The sequence below is a fragment of the Pyxicephalus adspersus genome, chromosome 4 (assembly GCF_032062135.1).
Source record: "Pyxicephalus adspersus chromosome 4, UCB_Pads_2.0, whole genome shotgun sequence".
Lineage (NCBI taxonomy): Eukaryota > Metazoa > Chordata > Amphibia > Anura > Pyxicephalidae > Pyxicephalus > Pyxicephalus adspersus.
The window spans coordinates 108,910,669-108,924,916 of NC_092861.1; the positions used below are offsets into that span (position 1 = coordinate 108,910,669).

Below are 14,248 nucleotides of genomic sequence, written 5' to 3' on the forward strand. Positions count from 1 at the left end.
TCCACTAAAGCTTAATTGTATTATAGGACATCAAAAAGTAAAAGTGTTTAGATTTGTGATAAGTAGAAGAACACATAACAAACATTCTCCTTTTTTACCATCTGTACCATTTTCTTGTCCTGTTCCTATTTCTCCGGTTATAAATGGACTGTAGCTTGATCTCTTTTTAGCAGATCCCACCACTATTTTGACATGTTGGAGGTGAGACAAGGGTATGCTGAAACCTAACTGCTGGAGCAAAAATGGGATAAAGAGACATTCTATATGTATCTGTTGGTCATTTGCAAATTCTATTTAATGTACAGTGCTACAAAATATGTTGCCGTTACTTAAACCCTGTTTAACAATAATAATAATAAATAATTAATAAATAATTCTATGTTTTAGGACTTGTTTTAAAGATTTCTGCGGGCATATGCAGGAACTTCTGGGTATCTGCTTTAAAATCAAGTTATCGGTTCAGGTTAAAGATAATGGTCCTGATTTATTAAAGCCCTCCAAGCCTGGAAGGATTACTTTCAAAGGGTAACAGATAGTTAGATGTCAATAAAACAATATCCATCCATTAAGGAATTGAATCAAATCAAACTAGTCAGCAGCAGATAATTAGTTAAATTTTTCTTCTCTATGGTCCATCAACTCAAGAACTACTTGTCATCAAATTGTTGTGTACTTTGTGAGTGTACACTTGCAGTCAAATTTTTGTCCCTCCAAACCATCACAATGCACTTCAATGGTACTATACCAGTAAGCTCCATACACACACCAGATTGACGCCTGGGACAAATGCCCGTACTTGTCTGGGGGGAAAATGTAGCATATGTAAATTAGTCCCCTAATCAACTTACCAATGTTAATCTGAGCGGGAACAATCAATTTACTTTCCTACGAAGGTAAGAACAGTGAGATTCTGCTCATCTGGGTGCGTTTGTTCTCCTGTCACTGGGAATAATGGGAATCACTGGGAATAACCACAAAAGATTGTCTCCAGTGACAAAAATCTGACTTTTGTACAGATCTCTATGAAAAAAATATGCGGGCTACTATTGCTGGCCTTCAGTTAAAGATGATGATTACCTGGTTGTGTCTGGCTTCACTAACCTGTAATAAACAGGCAGAAAATAAAGCCAGTGAAAAGTCAAAATCTTAATTATTATATTTGTTCAGGGACAAGGACAAGAAAGCATACAAACCAAAGCATTATGAAGGCAGCCAGGAAATTGTTTATAGATGCCAGAGTAACATCCAGATATGTACTTTGTTGTAAATAGCTATTGTGTGCACTGTGTGCCATCCTTTCTTTACATATGATGGTACTGTGACTTCTAGATGTAAAAACTATGAGAACAGGTACACTATATATTTACAGATACATTGAAAAGTTAATGTAACTAAACTTTTATTTACCTATATTACCAAAAACCATATTTTTTTTACATTACTATATACTATGAGCAAAGTTTTATACCCTTTCTCTTTCATCTCACACGCTGGTGTCACAGCTCTGTGCACCCTCCTTTGAATCCCATCTTCTTTCTTTCTTCCTTGATTGTCACACGAATAAAAGTAAGTACATTTCTTCAACCATGACTAATATAACTCCAATCGAACATTATTATTCAAATCACATAGACCCTTCTTCATGAACCAGCTGGACATATTGAGAATGCTCTGTTTACCTTACAGTATTTTTATTAATGGCAAGCTGTCTATTTATGCAATACTAAATCTGTCATGTTTCTTCTGCACATGGATTGCTACTAGGAGTAATAGCATACTCTCTGGTTGAACTTTAGATCCACAATTATAACTATGATTAGTATCTACATTTAGACTTTCACCGTATGCTTCGGCACCAATGTATGCATGATATATTGTTAGTAAACAATAATACGTTTCTATGATATATTTTCATTACATCTGATATGTATAAATATTTTCTGGTAACATTATTATACCTCACCTATACAATTACTTTAAAATCATATGTACGATTCGATGTTTCTTTTTATTTCATGTTTTTGACAACTATGCACATAGTGAAAAGCAAGATTTATATTGGGTATAGAATTATATCTGTATTAATTAACTGATATGTTTACATGCAGCCAGCAATCTAACACCTCACATCAAGTCCTCTGAGGAAGCCCTTAGAGGTGAAACATGTCGGGATATCAAATATTTTAATTGCTGTAATTTTTTTAGGGATTCTAGATCTAGTCAACAGGTCAAACAAAACCCTTCCTTATGAAACTCAGTATGGGTGACCTTATTTCAATTTAATTGTCTAAATAAAATAATATTGCTGTATGCACATTTCTAATTAAGGAATACTCTTATTGTATCAATCTCTTTAATACACTGCCGCTTAGAAAATACCCTGGCTTTTTTCTTAATATTATTTATTCATTTCTCTTGATATTTAAGTTTTTATATTTAAGGACCTACATGACATCTAACTTTTCTATTGGTTAGATACCTGGTATTTTTTCACTTTATAAAATGTTCCCAAGCTACCTGTTGTAATTTCTTTTTTATTTTATAATATGAAGAAAGAAAGAGGTGAAGATGCCAAAATCTTCTGTCAGGACAGACTTGGGAATTATGCCAGACAATCACACTATTGGGAATATTCAGATTATATAGGCACCTGGGGCTGACTGTCCACCTGACTCCACCTATAGCTAAAATATTCATTTTGGCAGGCTGACATTTTATTTATGTGCATTTTTCTGATTTTGTTTATCTAGCAGTGTATGTTATTATTGGTCTATCTGGTATAATATTTTTGACATATTCAGAAATCATTTGTGTTCACTGACCTTTTGTACACACTATTCACATCAGATATAATTTATACATGATGGGATTTGAACTGCACACATACTGTATAGCATGGTACAGTAAAATTCCATGCCATTCCATTATCATACAGAGTATATTTCAGCTCTTAGGCCTCATTCACATTAACACAAAATGTGTGTTGCTACGTGAAAACGTAGGACATTTCTTTCAATGCAATGTTTGATGACCTTGTGTATTGCACACTATGTAAGACGCAGTGTGCAGCACTGTACTACATATACAGGTCTTTTTTATAAATCAGTGAATCTTACATTCACTGGTAGAGAACTTTCCAGGTCTGTGTGTTTTATTGGCAGCTATTGATTATCTATCAGGGAATGTTTTAGTGTTAAGACTTATTCACACTTAAAAATTAGTACTAAAGTGTGTTGTGGTGTGTAGTATCCACTTTTTATTTGTTGTTTCTTGAGAAGTACAATCAAAATGAACTGATCATTGCCCATGGTTATCAGCAGAAAAACACCCAGAAAACAACCAATATTAATTCTAAAGGATTAGGGACCTGCAAATAGGAACAGTATGTGGCCTTTTCCATTTTTCAGTGGCACTGACCAGCAACTGCAATATGCAAGGAGCACCCTGTTGTCCTTTGTTGTGCATTTTACACACAAATGTATATCTATGTTTTCCATTCATTAAGCACTGGTTTGTGCTTGCTATACAGTAAGTAAAGGCCTAAATACTGCTTTTCGGTTGCCCTCTAGCCACTTGATTTATTTATATTACACTAATCATGGTAGTGACTTTGTAGTTGAAGGATAAATTATGGAATTAGCAGACAGAATCCTTGCAAGATATTAGAAGCCAAGGGGTCATTCAGCCCAGATGTTTCTGCATAAATATACAATATAAGCTAGAGCCCCACATCATTACACTAGATGACTGTACTCTACTGTAAAGTAACGTTTCTTTGTTATGTAATTGTATATATTTTGGCAATTATAGTTTTTATGTGACTTGGAGGGCAGCACATTCATGAAAATAAAATAACACATAGGGAAAGGTGAACATTTTACTTGATATATAGACAGGATTTGGAAGGACTTTGTAGAAGAAGAAGAAATGTAAGTTTCTATGGGAAATGTGCTAGGCGTGAAATTACTCAGAAAAACAGCCACATATTCAAGAACTGCCAGAGAAAAGAAAACTAGAAATGCTCTCAAGTTAATAAGATTGGACAAGGGACGGCTAAGCCATTAGTTCATTCAAAATTAAAAGCACGGTGGTTCAACATAACTAAACATGACATTAGAAGTCAAAAGCCAAAGAACATCTGAGAATTACATAAATGTTTGTGTCAGTGTACGGTCAGAGTGCTTGGGCTTCTATGTAAATAAACACTTGGGAAACCCATTTAGCAGCTGCCAATTTATAAATGCTGCTGTGGGCAATGCAGAAGATTAAAGGGCAAATCCTGGCAAACAGCTGCATTGTTGAAACTAATATATAGAATCTGTTTTCCTGCCAACAGATTTTTAAGGTTTGATATTTTAAAAATTAAATTAACGTTTTGATCATGTCAGTCTTATAATAGACTATGTCAGTCTTATAATAGAGAATAAGACAGTTAACATAACTTTCCAAACCAATGTCTTTCTGAACCATGTCTCTGGCCCATTTACTTGTGTATGAGAATAAATCTGGCTTTATTTCAAATATGTAAAGTGATATATATGGATGGACTTGGCAAGTTACAGGAAATATAAGAATGGAAGCAGTAGTACATATTTCAGGTCATTTAACATCTCTCTGTCCACAAAAAAAGTTGGAGATGGAAAGGTGGGAAAAATTCTTGCAACACCCAAGGTGAAAAAAACAATGTGAAAAGACCTTTCTTTTTACCCTATTCTGCTGAAGTACCCAAGGCAGTCATATCTTCTGCCTACCCCTTGGCCTTGCCCTGGGTGAAATACATCATATTTGCAAAGTCATTTTAAGGTTCCATTAAAAAAAAATATTAGTAAATAAGAACTTTGATTGGACAAACATGCATACGCCCTAAACTGAAATCTGAGCTGTTTATCCAAAGCAATGGAAAAGGCACTTGGCTGTCATCACTCCATGGCGGATTGATGGACAATGGCCACTATGAACTCCTATAGAGGAGAGCATAATAGGGTGTCACTTGCTCATTGATCCCTCTCCATTGAACAGAAAGAGCTGAGTGTACAGTGCTCGATTCTTTATCTGTCAATGGAAAAGATCACAAAACATTGCTTTCACAACAATCATCTGATGTCTATCGAATGTCTATACCAAGCTTTAGTATCATACTGACAGGATCAGGCACAAAACACATTGCGGCGAGGGAAACACAGAGAGACCGATAGTCACAGTTCATTCAATCTGCACCAGCACAGCATGAATCATTCATTTGTTAGCAGTTTAATTATAGATCCATTGACCTACAAACTGTAAACTGTGCATAGTGTTATATTTTTTATAACCAAAAAATAATATTATTTTTTAGATAACAACAATAAGAACCTATTTGGCCTGAGTACCCTTTTGGAAACATTTATTATACACAGCAATGTGTTATTGACGGTTTACAATACAATGTGTGACCTGTTACCCTAGACCAAGTATGTTGTTTGGCTTTACTAAAATCTTTGTGTAAAAGTTGATGTTCATACCAGATATTACAGTAAGTTCTTTGCCCCATTTTATACTAGTGCAAGATACTATTAGAGCTGTGAGTAGCAGGAACTACTTTCAGCCTTGCCATACTCTATGCTCCCTCAAAACAGTTGACAGTTCCTCTTGTCTTTAACACAGAATTATGGGTAGGCACTCCAACTTCATCATGTATTCAATGTAGGACCTGTGGCCTTGCTACTGGGATGAAACATGGCCAATAGTCCTACACTGAAACGGATGACATCAGCAAGTGGCGCGTGTCAAAACTGGCTACAGATGGAAAAAAGAGCTTCATGGGATCAATGGTCACAACGGAAAATTGGAGGAAGACTATGGGACTGTATAAAAAAAGTAAGTATTGATGCATTAGAATTGATATACATTTTTCATTTCTGGGGTGCAAGAGAGACATTAATATGATGAATAGGATGTTGCTCTCTGCAGTTGGTTATTATAGCTGCTCTTGGAGAAAGCGTACACATGTTAAAATAATAATAATTATCATCAACTAGCGACAAAAGACTGAACAAGCGTCATTCTGCTCTATGGAGAGGGTAGGGGGGAGAACAACGGAGCGGCACCCCGCTGCAATTGCTCCCCCACACTTTTAGGTATTACGATTGTACTTGTTATGTACCATTGTGGATAAGCCAGGATTGATCCATGAATGATGTCGGAGTAGCACTGTACACACGCCAGATTCTCATTTGATACCAGCTCTGTGGCAATTATCGGACAAGAGTCATCTGACATGTGTACGTAGTACGCAGTTGTTAAAATTGCATCACTTTGGAAGGAAAATTTTGGATCTGATCACTTTCAGAAGCACGTTAAAACCTAGTTTAGACTAATAATCATTCATATCTGAAAATATGATTAACAATAACAAATACATGCTGCTATTACTAAAATGTTAAAAAGAAAATATAGCCAACAAGTCATCAGTATTAGTGTGGGGAATATATATTGTTGCTGACATTTTTATATTTCAAGAACATAATTTTCATCGTAATAATTTTTATCGTTTGCTGTTGGTCTGCAAAATGCCATGTTTTACAGTTTGTAAAATCTGCTTCCCCTGGCCTCATGTGCGCAACGCTCACACACCGGGGACACAGATCCTGGCAGGGCCTCACCAGGTTACACAGATGCCGGCATCGCCAGGGGAAGAAGATTCTTGGCATTGCTGGCGGACGCCGCTGGAACCTGGGAACCAGGTAGGACTTTTAAACTCCCTGGCAATTCCACCATGAGTGTGGCTCGGGGTTACCGCTTTTGGTATGGAAAAATCACCTTGAGCCACACTTCGGATTACCAGCAGGGAGGTTCATACAGCCTAAGGTCAATTTTGGGGGAAAGCCTAACCTAGTTGCATGTTTTTTTTTTTTTTGGATGTGGGAGAAAACTGGAATACCCAGAGGAAACCCACACAAACATGGGGAGAACCTGCAAACTCCATGCAGATAGTGTGCTGGCCAAAATTTTAACCTGGGACCTAGCACTGCAAAGGCTGGAGTGCTAACCACTGAGCCACCTTGATGTAATAGAAGTAAAATATCTGTACAACTGGACTCAAGAGAAAGAATTAATTGCTTGACTGTGCTGTCACTAAATCCAGAGCACACTGAACAGGCACATACTTACCTGTTTGAAACTAGTTTCAGGCACAAAATGATAGTTCCATCTAGACCTAATAATTTTGTGACACGCTCCGATTAACAACACAAAGCCATAGCCAATATAATAGATACATATATTTAAATACATTAGGAATAAATATATAACAAATTCGAAGGCATAAGTCATGAGGTCTCTTTCAACCTCAATCCTCTATTCCAGCAGACACCATCTGACCAACTTTCTGTGCGCTTGTTGGGGATGCCTACATGAAACTAGAACAAGCTCTGTCAGTGATTTTAGTGCTAAAACTTTGCAGATACAGAAGAAAAAGATATTAATGTGTCCAGGAATACCATGAAGGCCAGCAGGTTCCTGCATTTGCAATCCCACTCACAAAACAATGAAAAATACATTTACAAATGTACTAATAAATGTTTTGTCTCCCACAATATCCTGTCAAGGTGAATGAAACATATTTTTTCTAGTGTTATTGATAGCCATTGATCAATATTTTGGTCCAGCAGCATTCTTCAGCAAAACACAAATGTAATATTTTCTGACATTTATTGATTTTTTTCCCTGCGGAAATCCACTGGAGGAATAATGAAAGAAACCAATTTTTCTGAGCTGAACCTTGATCACGTTTTACAATTTTCAAACTACATTACCAATCTGTCACAATTTAAAAATAACATGATGCAGTATTGAAACTATAAAAGTATATAAATGTAAGCATTCTTGTCATTTCTGCAGTACCTACATATCAATGTACCAGATGTTAATTTAGTTTGATATGGATTTTCAGTGTCATTTCACGACAAGACCTGCCAGGAAGCAACTTACAATTACTAAAAGGGACCAGTCGCCTTACACTATGACACAAATCAGAACATCAAGAAATACATCTTACAAGCTGCAGAAATTATTTACAGAAATAAGAATCATGACACAGACGTTAGCAGCTTAAAATGTGGGAATACAAAATAAAGCAGTTATTGAAGTTTGACAGACACAAAATATACATACGTGTAACACTTCTGTAGTGAGGTCAAATCATATGTAAACTTTAATGAACCTACATTTACATTTTTAACCCATACAACAGACATACAAATAGATTAGCATTATTCAACATATAAGTAAAAGGTTAACTTGAATAAAAAACATGCAAGAAAACTTTAAACACATACAATTCCCATGAAAAATTAAAAAATGCAGAAGCATCATCATCATCATTTCATGATAAAGAAGTATATTAATATGTGTCATTTGTCAAATAAATATGTTACATGAAAATATAAATGAAGACTGCATCATTGAAATTGAAATATGAAAATTGTTAACATGTGAGGTACACAATCATCTCTGGGAATTAGAAAACTTATACCAACCAATGAGTATCCATCATTGATTCTCTGATTGTCAAAGACTAATGGAAACTCAAACAGGTCTGGCTGTTATGAATAAATGCAATGCATGCAATATTCAATAAGCTAAGCACTTAAAAATCTTACCTGCAGCTGAACTTTGAGCTGACGTAAACGTTTAACATCTTGCTGAACACCTTCACGTTGTGATGCATCCATGAGAACATTCACAGTTGTCTCTGCTTCTTGCATCCACTTCATTAAGTTCTCATGCTCTTTGACCAAAGACTGGAAATTCTTCAGCTCCTTCTCCAGGGTGCTCTGTCGGTCGCCAACCCTAAATAGCAAAAACAAGCAGTGCAGCTTTGATTTCATCTTTAGAAGTAAAAAGAAAGGGAACAAATAATCTTTGCGTAAAGCATGCCTAATGATGAGAAAAATGGTTCACAGAGAAACATTTGCCTTTATTAGTTTGCCTTTTTTTAAGTCAAGTTTAGACCAGGTAGGAATATTAGTTGTGGGTAAACCTTATCTACCTATCTTAAAAAGATGCAACTATCAAAATGATATATACAGTTAAACAATACATAATACAGAAGTTGTACTTTCATTTCACAGTAAAAATCTGAGAAAAAAATATTGGTAAACACATTTACTAAAATAATGAAACTGAGCCTATGTGAGTGTTCATACTGATTTATAAAGCCACTTCTTATAGCAAAATCTTTATTAGAAGTAGTAGTAGTAGTTTATTAGAAGTTTTTTTTTTATTTGACTTAGGTTAGCTTTTACAGCAAATCTTGGCAGGCTTCTAGGCTTTTTAAAGTAAACACCCAACAGATGTTTCTTAAACTTTAGAAAATTACCAAAACTCACTCTAGAATGTTGTGATCTTTGACAGTGCATAATGTTACATCAAACACAGCTAAATAGGTTAGTGATGGTTTGTTTTTAGGTTTTGTTGTCACTTGTTAAGAATATACAAATACATTGATGTCTGTAATCTGGAAAGGTGCACTTTAATGGTCCAGTTTCACCTGGCAGGTACTATCAAAGTTATGTTTTAAACAGTGTCATTTAATGTAATGCACTACTTCAAGTAATTAACTACTTCTTAATGAACAGTTTAAATATTTTACAAAAAAAAAATGACTTGCTATTAATACTATGCAGGCGCTGCACACACACAAGAATCTTTATTAATTATTATATTCATAAAGAGACATGTCATATGTTGTTCATCAGCAAAATATAGGAATCAGATAATACTAGGTAACAAGAAGGAAATATGATTTACAGGAGCTGTTCCTATACATTACAGAAAATATAGAATTTTTCTAAACAGTCATTTCCTATATAGCGTTGCCTTTTAAGAAAATTGACTCGGAAAAGATTCAGGCAGAAGAACCACGTCATCATAATTAAATGAGATTTTCAAACTCACAAAGGCCATGTACTCCAGAAAGCCCTTTACGTAACCTCTACTATTTCCACTTATCTGATATCCTTTAATACACAATACAGAAAATGTTTCGGCCTTGCAGTGACAATACATTTCCAGTGTCAGATTTCATTACCCTGAAACCCTATTGCTTTATTATAGAAGCTTCCTCACTGCAAACCAAAGATCAGGAGCTAAAGGTTGTATATGTAATTCATTTTAAAAATCACCAAGAACACAAAGGCTATAATATGAGACAGCAATCACAGATAGGTGTATGTTTTAGCAACAATGTATTTTGAAATCATACTGCATAGCTTTATGAATAATAAAATGTTTTATAAATGACATATTTTTATGTTACCAGCTGCTCTATATGATTATAATCATATGCATTATACAGAACTCAAGCCAAACAGTAAAACATACAGTAGTATAGCCATATCTGATTTATTTTACCTAGAAAAATATTTGTAATTCCATTCAGTGAATCTTGCTCACAATTGCTTTACCATGAAGCATTTGTAGGTGATACCACTGTTGAAGAAAACCTGACTTGCAATAAAGCGTGCTTACAGTAATAGTGCTGCTAAAGTGAAACATTTTTTGCTTCAGTTAAGAATATAGGTTAAAAATTCACTGTCATTTAATTGGCAAATGTTGTGGGTCACAAGTCTATATGACTAAACTTCGGTAGAATATTATTTAGTCTACTAAGGTGAGCTAAAGAGCTAAACTGTGTTAATGTTACCATACTGTATAATTTAAATGTCCATAGCTACATTCATTCCTACTATTATGTCATCCTGATGACCTATCAGGACCTAAAAGAAGCTTTTTGTGATGTCACAGTTTAAGCCCATAATAGGCCACAACTACTTGTCTCAGTGACATTTTACAGTATAAAACTGGTAGAATATGTAATGTACAATGCAGTGTATGGAATGTAGTGGTGCAGTATATGTAATGTACAGAGCAGTGTATGGAATGTAGTAATGCAGTATATGTAATGTATAATGCAGTGTATGGAATGTAGTGGTGCAGTATAAATAATATTCAGAGCAGTGTATGGAATGTAGTGGTGCAGTATATGTAATGTATAGAGCAGGGTATGGAATGTAGTCGTTTGGTCTATTGGTAGATGTGTGATCTTAAATGATTAGGAATGCTATCCTATCTGACAATCCTAATATGTCTCATAATCTGGAGTAATCACAATTACAATAATGCATACCTCTTCTGCACATACTGAAATTTGAATAAAAACACACCACAGCCTCAAAATGTGCTCCTTATAGATATCAAAAGAATTGGGAGATGGGTTGTAAGCAAAACAAAGCCATTTCCATAACAATGAAAGCTGCCATATGGAAATCACCTTTCATGTTTTCTCCTGTCCTCTAGACAAGAATCTCCATTGTTGACTGAAAGGCATCTGAGAAAAGTGGATACATATCATAAAAGGATTGAGGGAAAACTGTTGCTAGGAGACAGGTAAAAGATAAGAAGGCCACAATCTTGTCAATGACCTGCAATAATCCCAGTTATGTGATGCATTTTCAAAGGTGCTCCCTAATATCAGCCAGTATCTATTCTATGATCTTACATAATATTGTACAACTGAAAACTGGGAAACATTTACATCACTTTACTGGACAATTTTAATCAATGAAGTAGATGTAAGCCACAACGGAATACCATTTTGTTTGCCAGACCACTTATATCATAAATATTTGCCCTAATTATGATAAAATACGTTTATACAATTTTTTTTCATCCAGCTTTGGATTTCACTTGATGTGCCTTTGATCTTGTTTTAGGCTCTATGGTGTCACTTTATGTCTACATGCATACTTAGAAGTTACTTGGCTTTTCCCATATTTTTCCCATATGAACTTTGAAGGACATACAATGTTGGCTTGTGAGCTCTTCTGAGGGACACAACTATGACTGTTAGTGCTGCCATATGTAGGTATTATATGAATCCTTCACTCACTATTTCTGCACTTGGCTCAGCTAGGCTCTTATTCTTTCCCATGCTGTAAACAAACCAGTCACATATGGGACAATGCAGAGGTAGTTTTGGCAACTCATACATGGAGTACCTTAACCCTAGGCACAATAAACCCATGCTTTTATGCAGCTGAGGTACAGAGACAGCATACCCTGTAGAAATACTGGTCACCATTTCGTTCTTATCTCTAGTAGAAATACACAGATTTCATATAAATGTATTTGAACACAGAAAGGTACTGCCAAACATTGTGTGCCTAAAGGTTTCACTGACTGCTCTCCGGCTCTGCCCATCCCAGTTTAAACAAGCTACAAGCAAATTAGAGTAATCTTTAAATACCAAAAATACACTGTAATCAATTTTCAGTAAAGCTACAACTAATTTCAATATTAGTCCTGGTTTGGTAAAAACATACTAAATTTGGTACCTTAGAACACTATAATATCAGCTTATTTGATGAAGGTTAGCATAGAAAACATCAGAGTAGAAGGTATACTGTATATTTACACACATATACATATACAGCAAAGAAAGCTATATTAAAAATGTATGTTGCTATAGATGATCTCTTATTCATGCTATTCATATCTAGCATCCATAAAATTTAGTGAATATATTGGTTGATATAAAAGATGTATGATATTACACATGTAACAGCAAAAATGAAATTCTTAACTAGATTGGGGCTTTTGTGAAAGGATATCGATAGATTTCTAACAGGATATGGGAAATTCTTCATTGCTTTAAAAAATGTTAGTCCAGGTAGAAATAAATACAACATGAAAGAAAAAACAAATGCAAACACCACATCTAAGGAGCAGTAAGCTGCAATATATGGCAAATTCATTCTTGGGGTTTTAAAAGTTAAAAAAATCACAAGCCAAACAAGTTAGCATATAATGCAGTCCAGCAATCATTGCTGCTGTTCTAAACTTTGGAAATTGTTCTAATTGACCTTAAAGGGTCGGTCCACCGAAAAGTGACAGTTTCATTATAAATAGATACTGGGAGTCTAGGACAGACATGTGACTTGGATAATCTAACAGCAAACTTTCAAGCTTTTCAGTCCAAAAAGTTTTGCCTACCTATGTAAGTTCCAGCGTTTTCAATTTTTTTCTTCAATGTAATAAATAAATCTAAGATATGTTCCCATGAGTGATGTTAGTTACAATGTCTCAAAATGAGATAAGATTAACTGCAAGTTATAGGCTGCTATAAAAAAAAGGAATAAAAAGAAGGAAGAATATGGGTATTTAGAGATTTTTTTGCTCCCAAAGTGACTAATCCCAGGAAACTAAAAATCATCCAATTTTATAAAAAACTACAGCCACTTAAAACTGGAAAAAAATAAGCGTTTCTTTTTTGAAAAATTTTACATGTTTTAAAGAATACATTTTTTGCAAGTATTAATTTTTCTTAAATAATGAAGCCATTTCACTAGTCATTCAAGTGACTTCCTATGCTCTTGTAGATGTCCAGACCTTGCCCACCATTTAAAGTCACATAGACAATGAAGTCACCCTAATCAAATGCCTTGGTGTCATAAAAACAAGACGGGAATGACAAAAATGTATGTTTAATAACATAAATCATTACAGTGAAATTTACTGTGGGACACTTGTCAAAGAATTAAGTTGCATGGTAGAAGATGTGGTTTGTTGTTTTAGAGTGTACCCAACAAAGTTGGGCTGCCAAACAATAAAAGCCCAGTGGTAGCTCTTTTGTTAACTACAGGCAAAAGGTAAGTTTGCACAGACTGTGGTAGTACAAATTATTATTTTGGGTGTTGAAATTTAGGTCTGCAAAAAAACACAGACTGCAGTGTTTGCTTACTTTAAAATGCCTATTAACACTCAAAAATGTGTTCAAAAAAAAACTCATAAACACTTTAAATGAAATGAAGGGACACATTTATAGGTGTTTACGAGTTTTAATAGGAGTTTAAGGTTGTTTAGAAGCTTTTTATCCACTCTTCACTATTCCTTATGCTATAGCTTCTTTTGGAAAAAAAAGGAAAGATAATTAAAGTGCAAAACTAGCTTAAAGTTGTTTCAGACCTTCAAGGAGAGGTGGGGATGCATTCCGTATTTGCCTGCAACCCTGCTATGCAGTTTTGTTCGTATGGAACTGTCTATCTCAGCAATGGAATAGCCAACTTTTATTTGCCACCTGTTGGATGTTCTATATTGATCTATTATTGCATTATCTCATAGCAACCATGATCAATGAAATCAAGCTATGCATTGTGGGGTTAGAAGATGGCAAAGTACTGGGGAAAATAATGGGAAGATATTACAGCCC

The 14,248-nt window shown here is 34.9% G+C and overlaps 1 protein-coding gene across 1 annotated transcript in view; it reads right to left on the reverse strand.

Annotated features, from left to right (window-relative positions):
* UTRN (utrophin) overlaps positions 1–14,248 on the reverse strand; it is a 393,317-nt gene that overhangs the window by 216,183 nt on the left and 162,886 nt on the right. Inside the window, exon 52 of the mRNA XM_072410243.1 lies at positions 8,640–8,867. Coding sequence (XP_072266344.1) covers positions 8,640–8,867 — 228 coding nt within the window. The remainder of the gene's footprint in view (positions 1–8,639; positions 8,868–14,248) is intronic.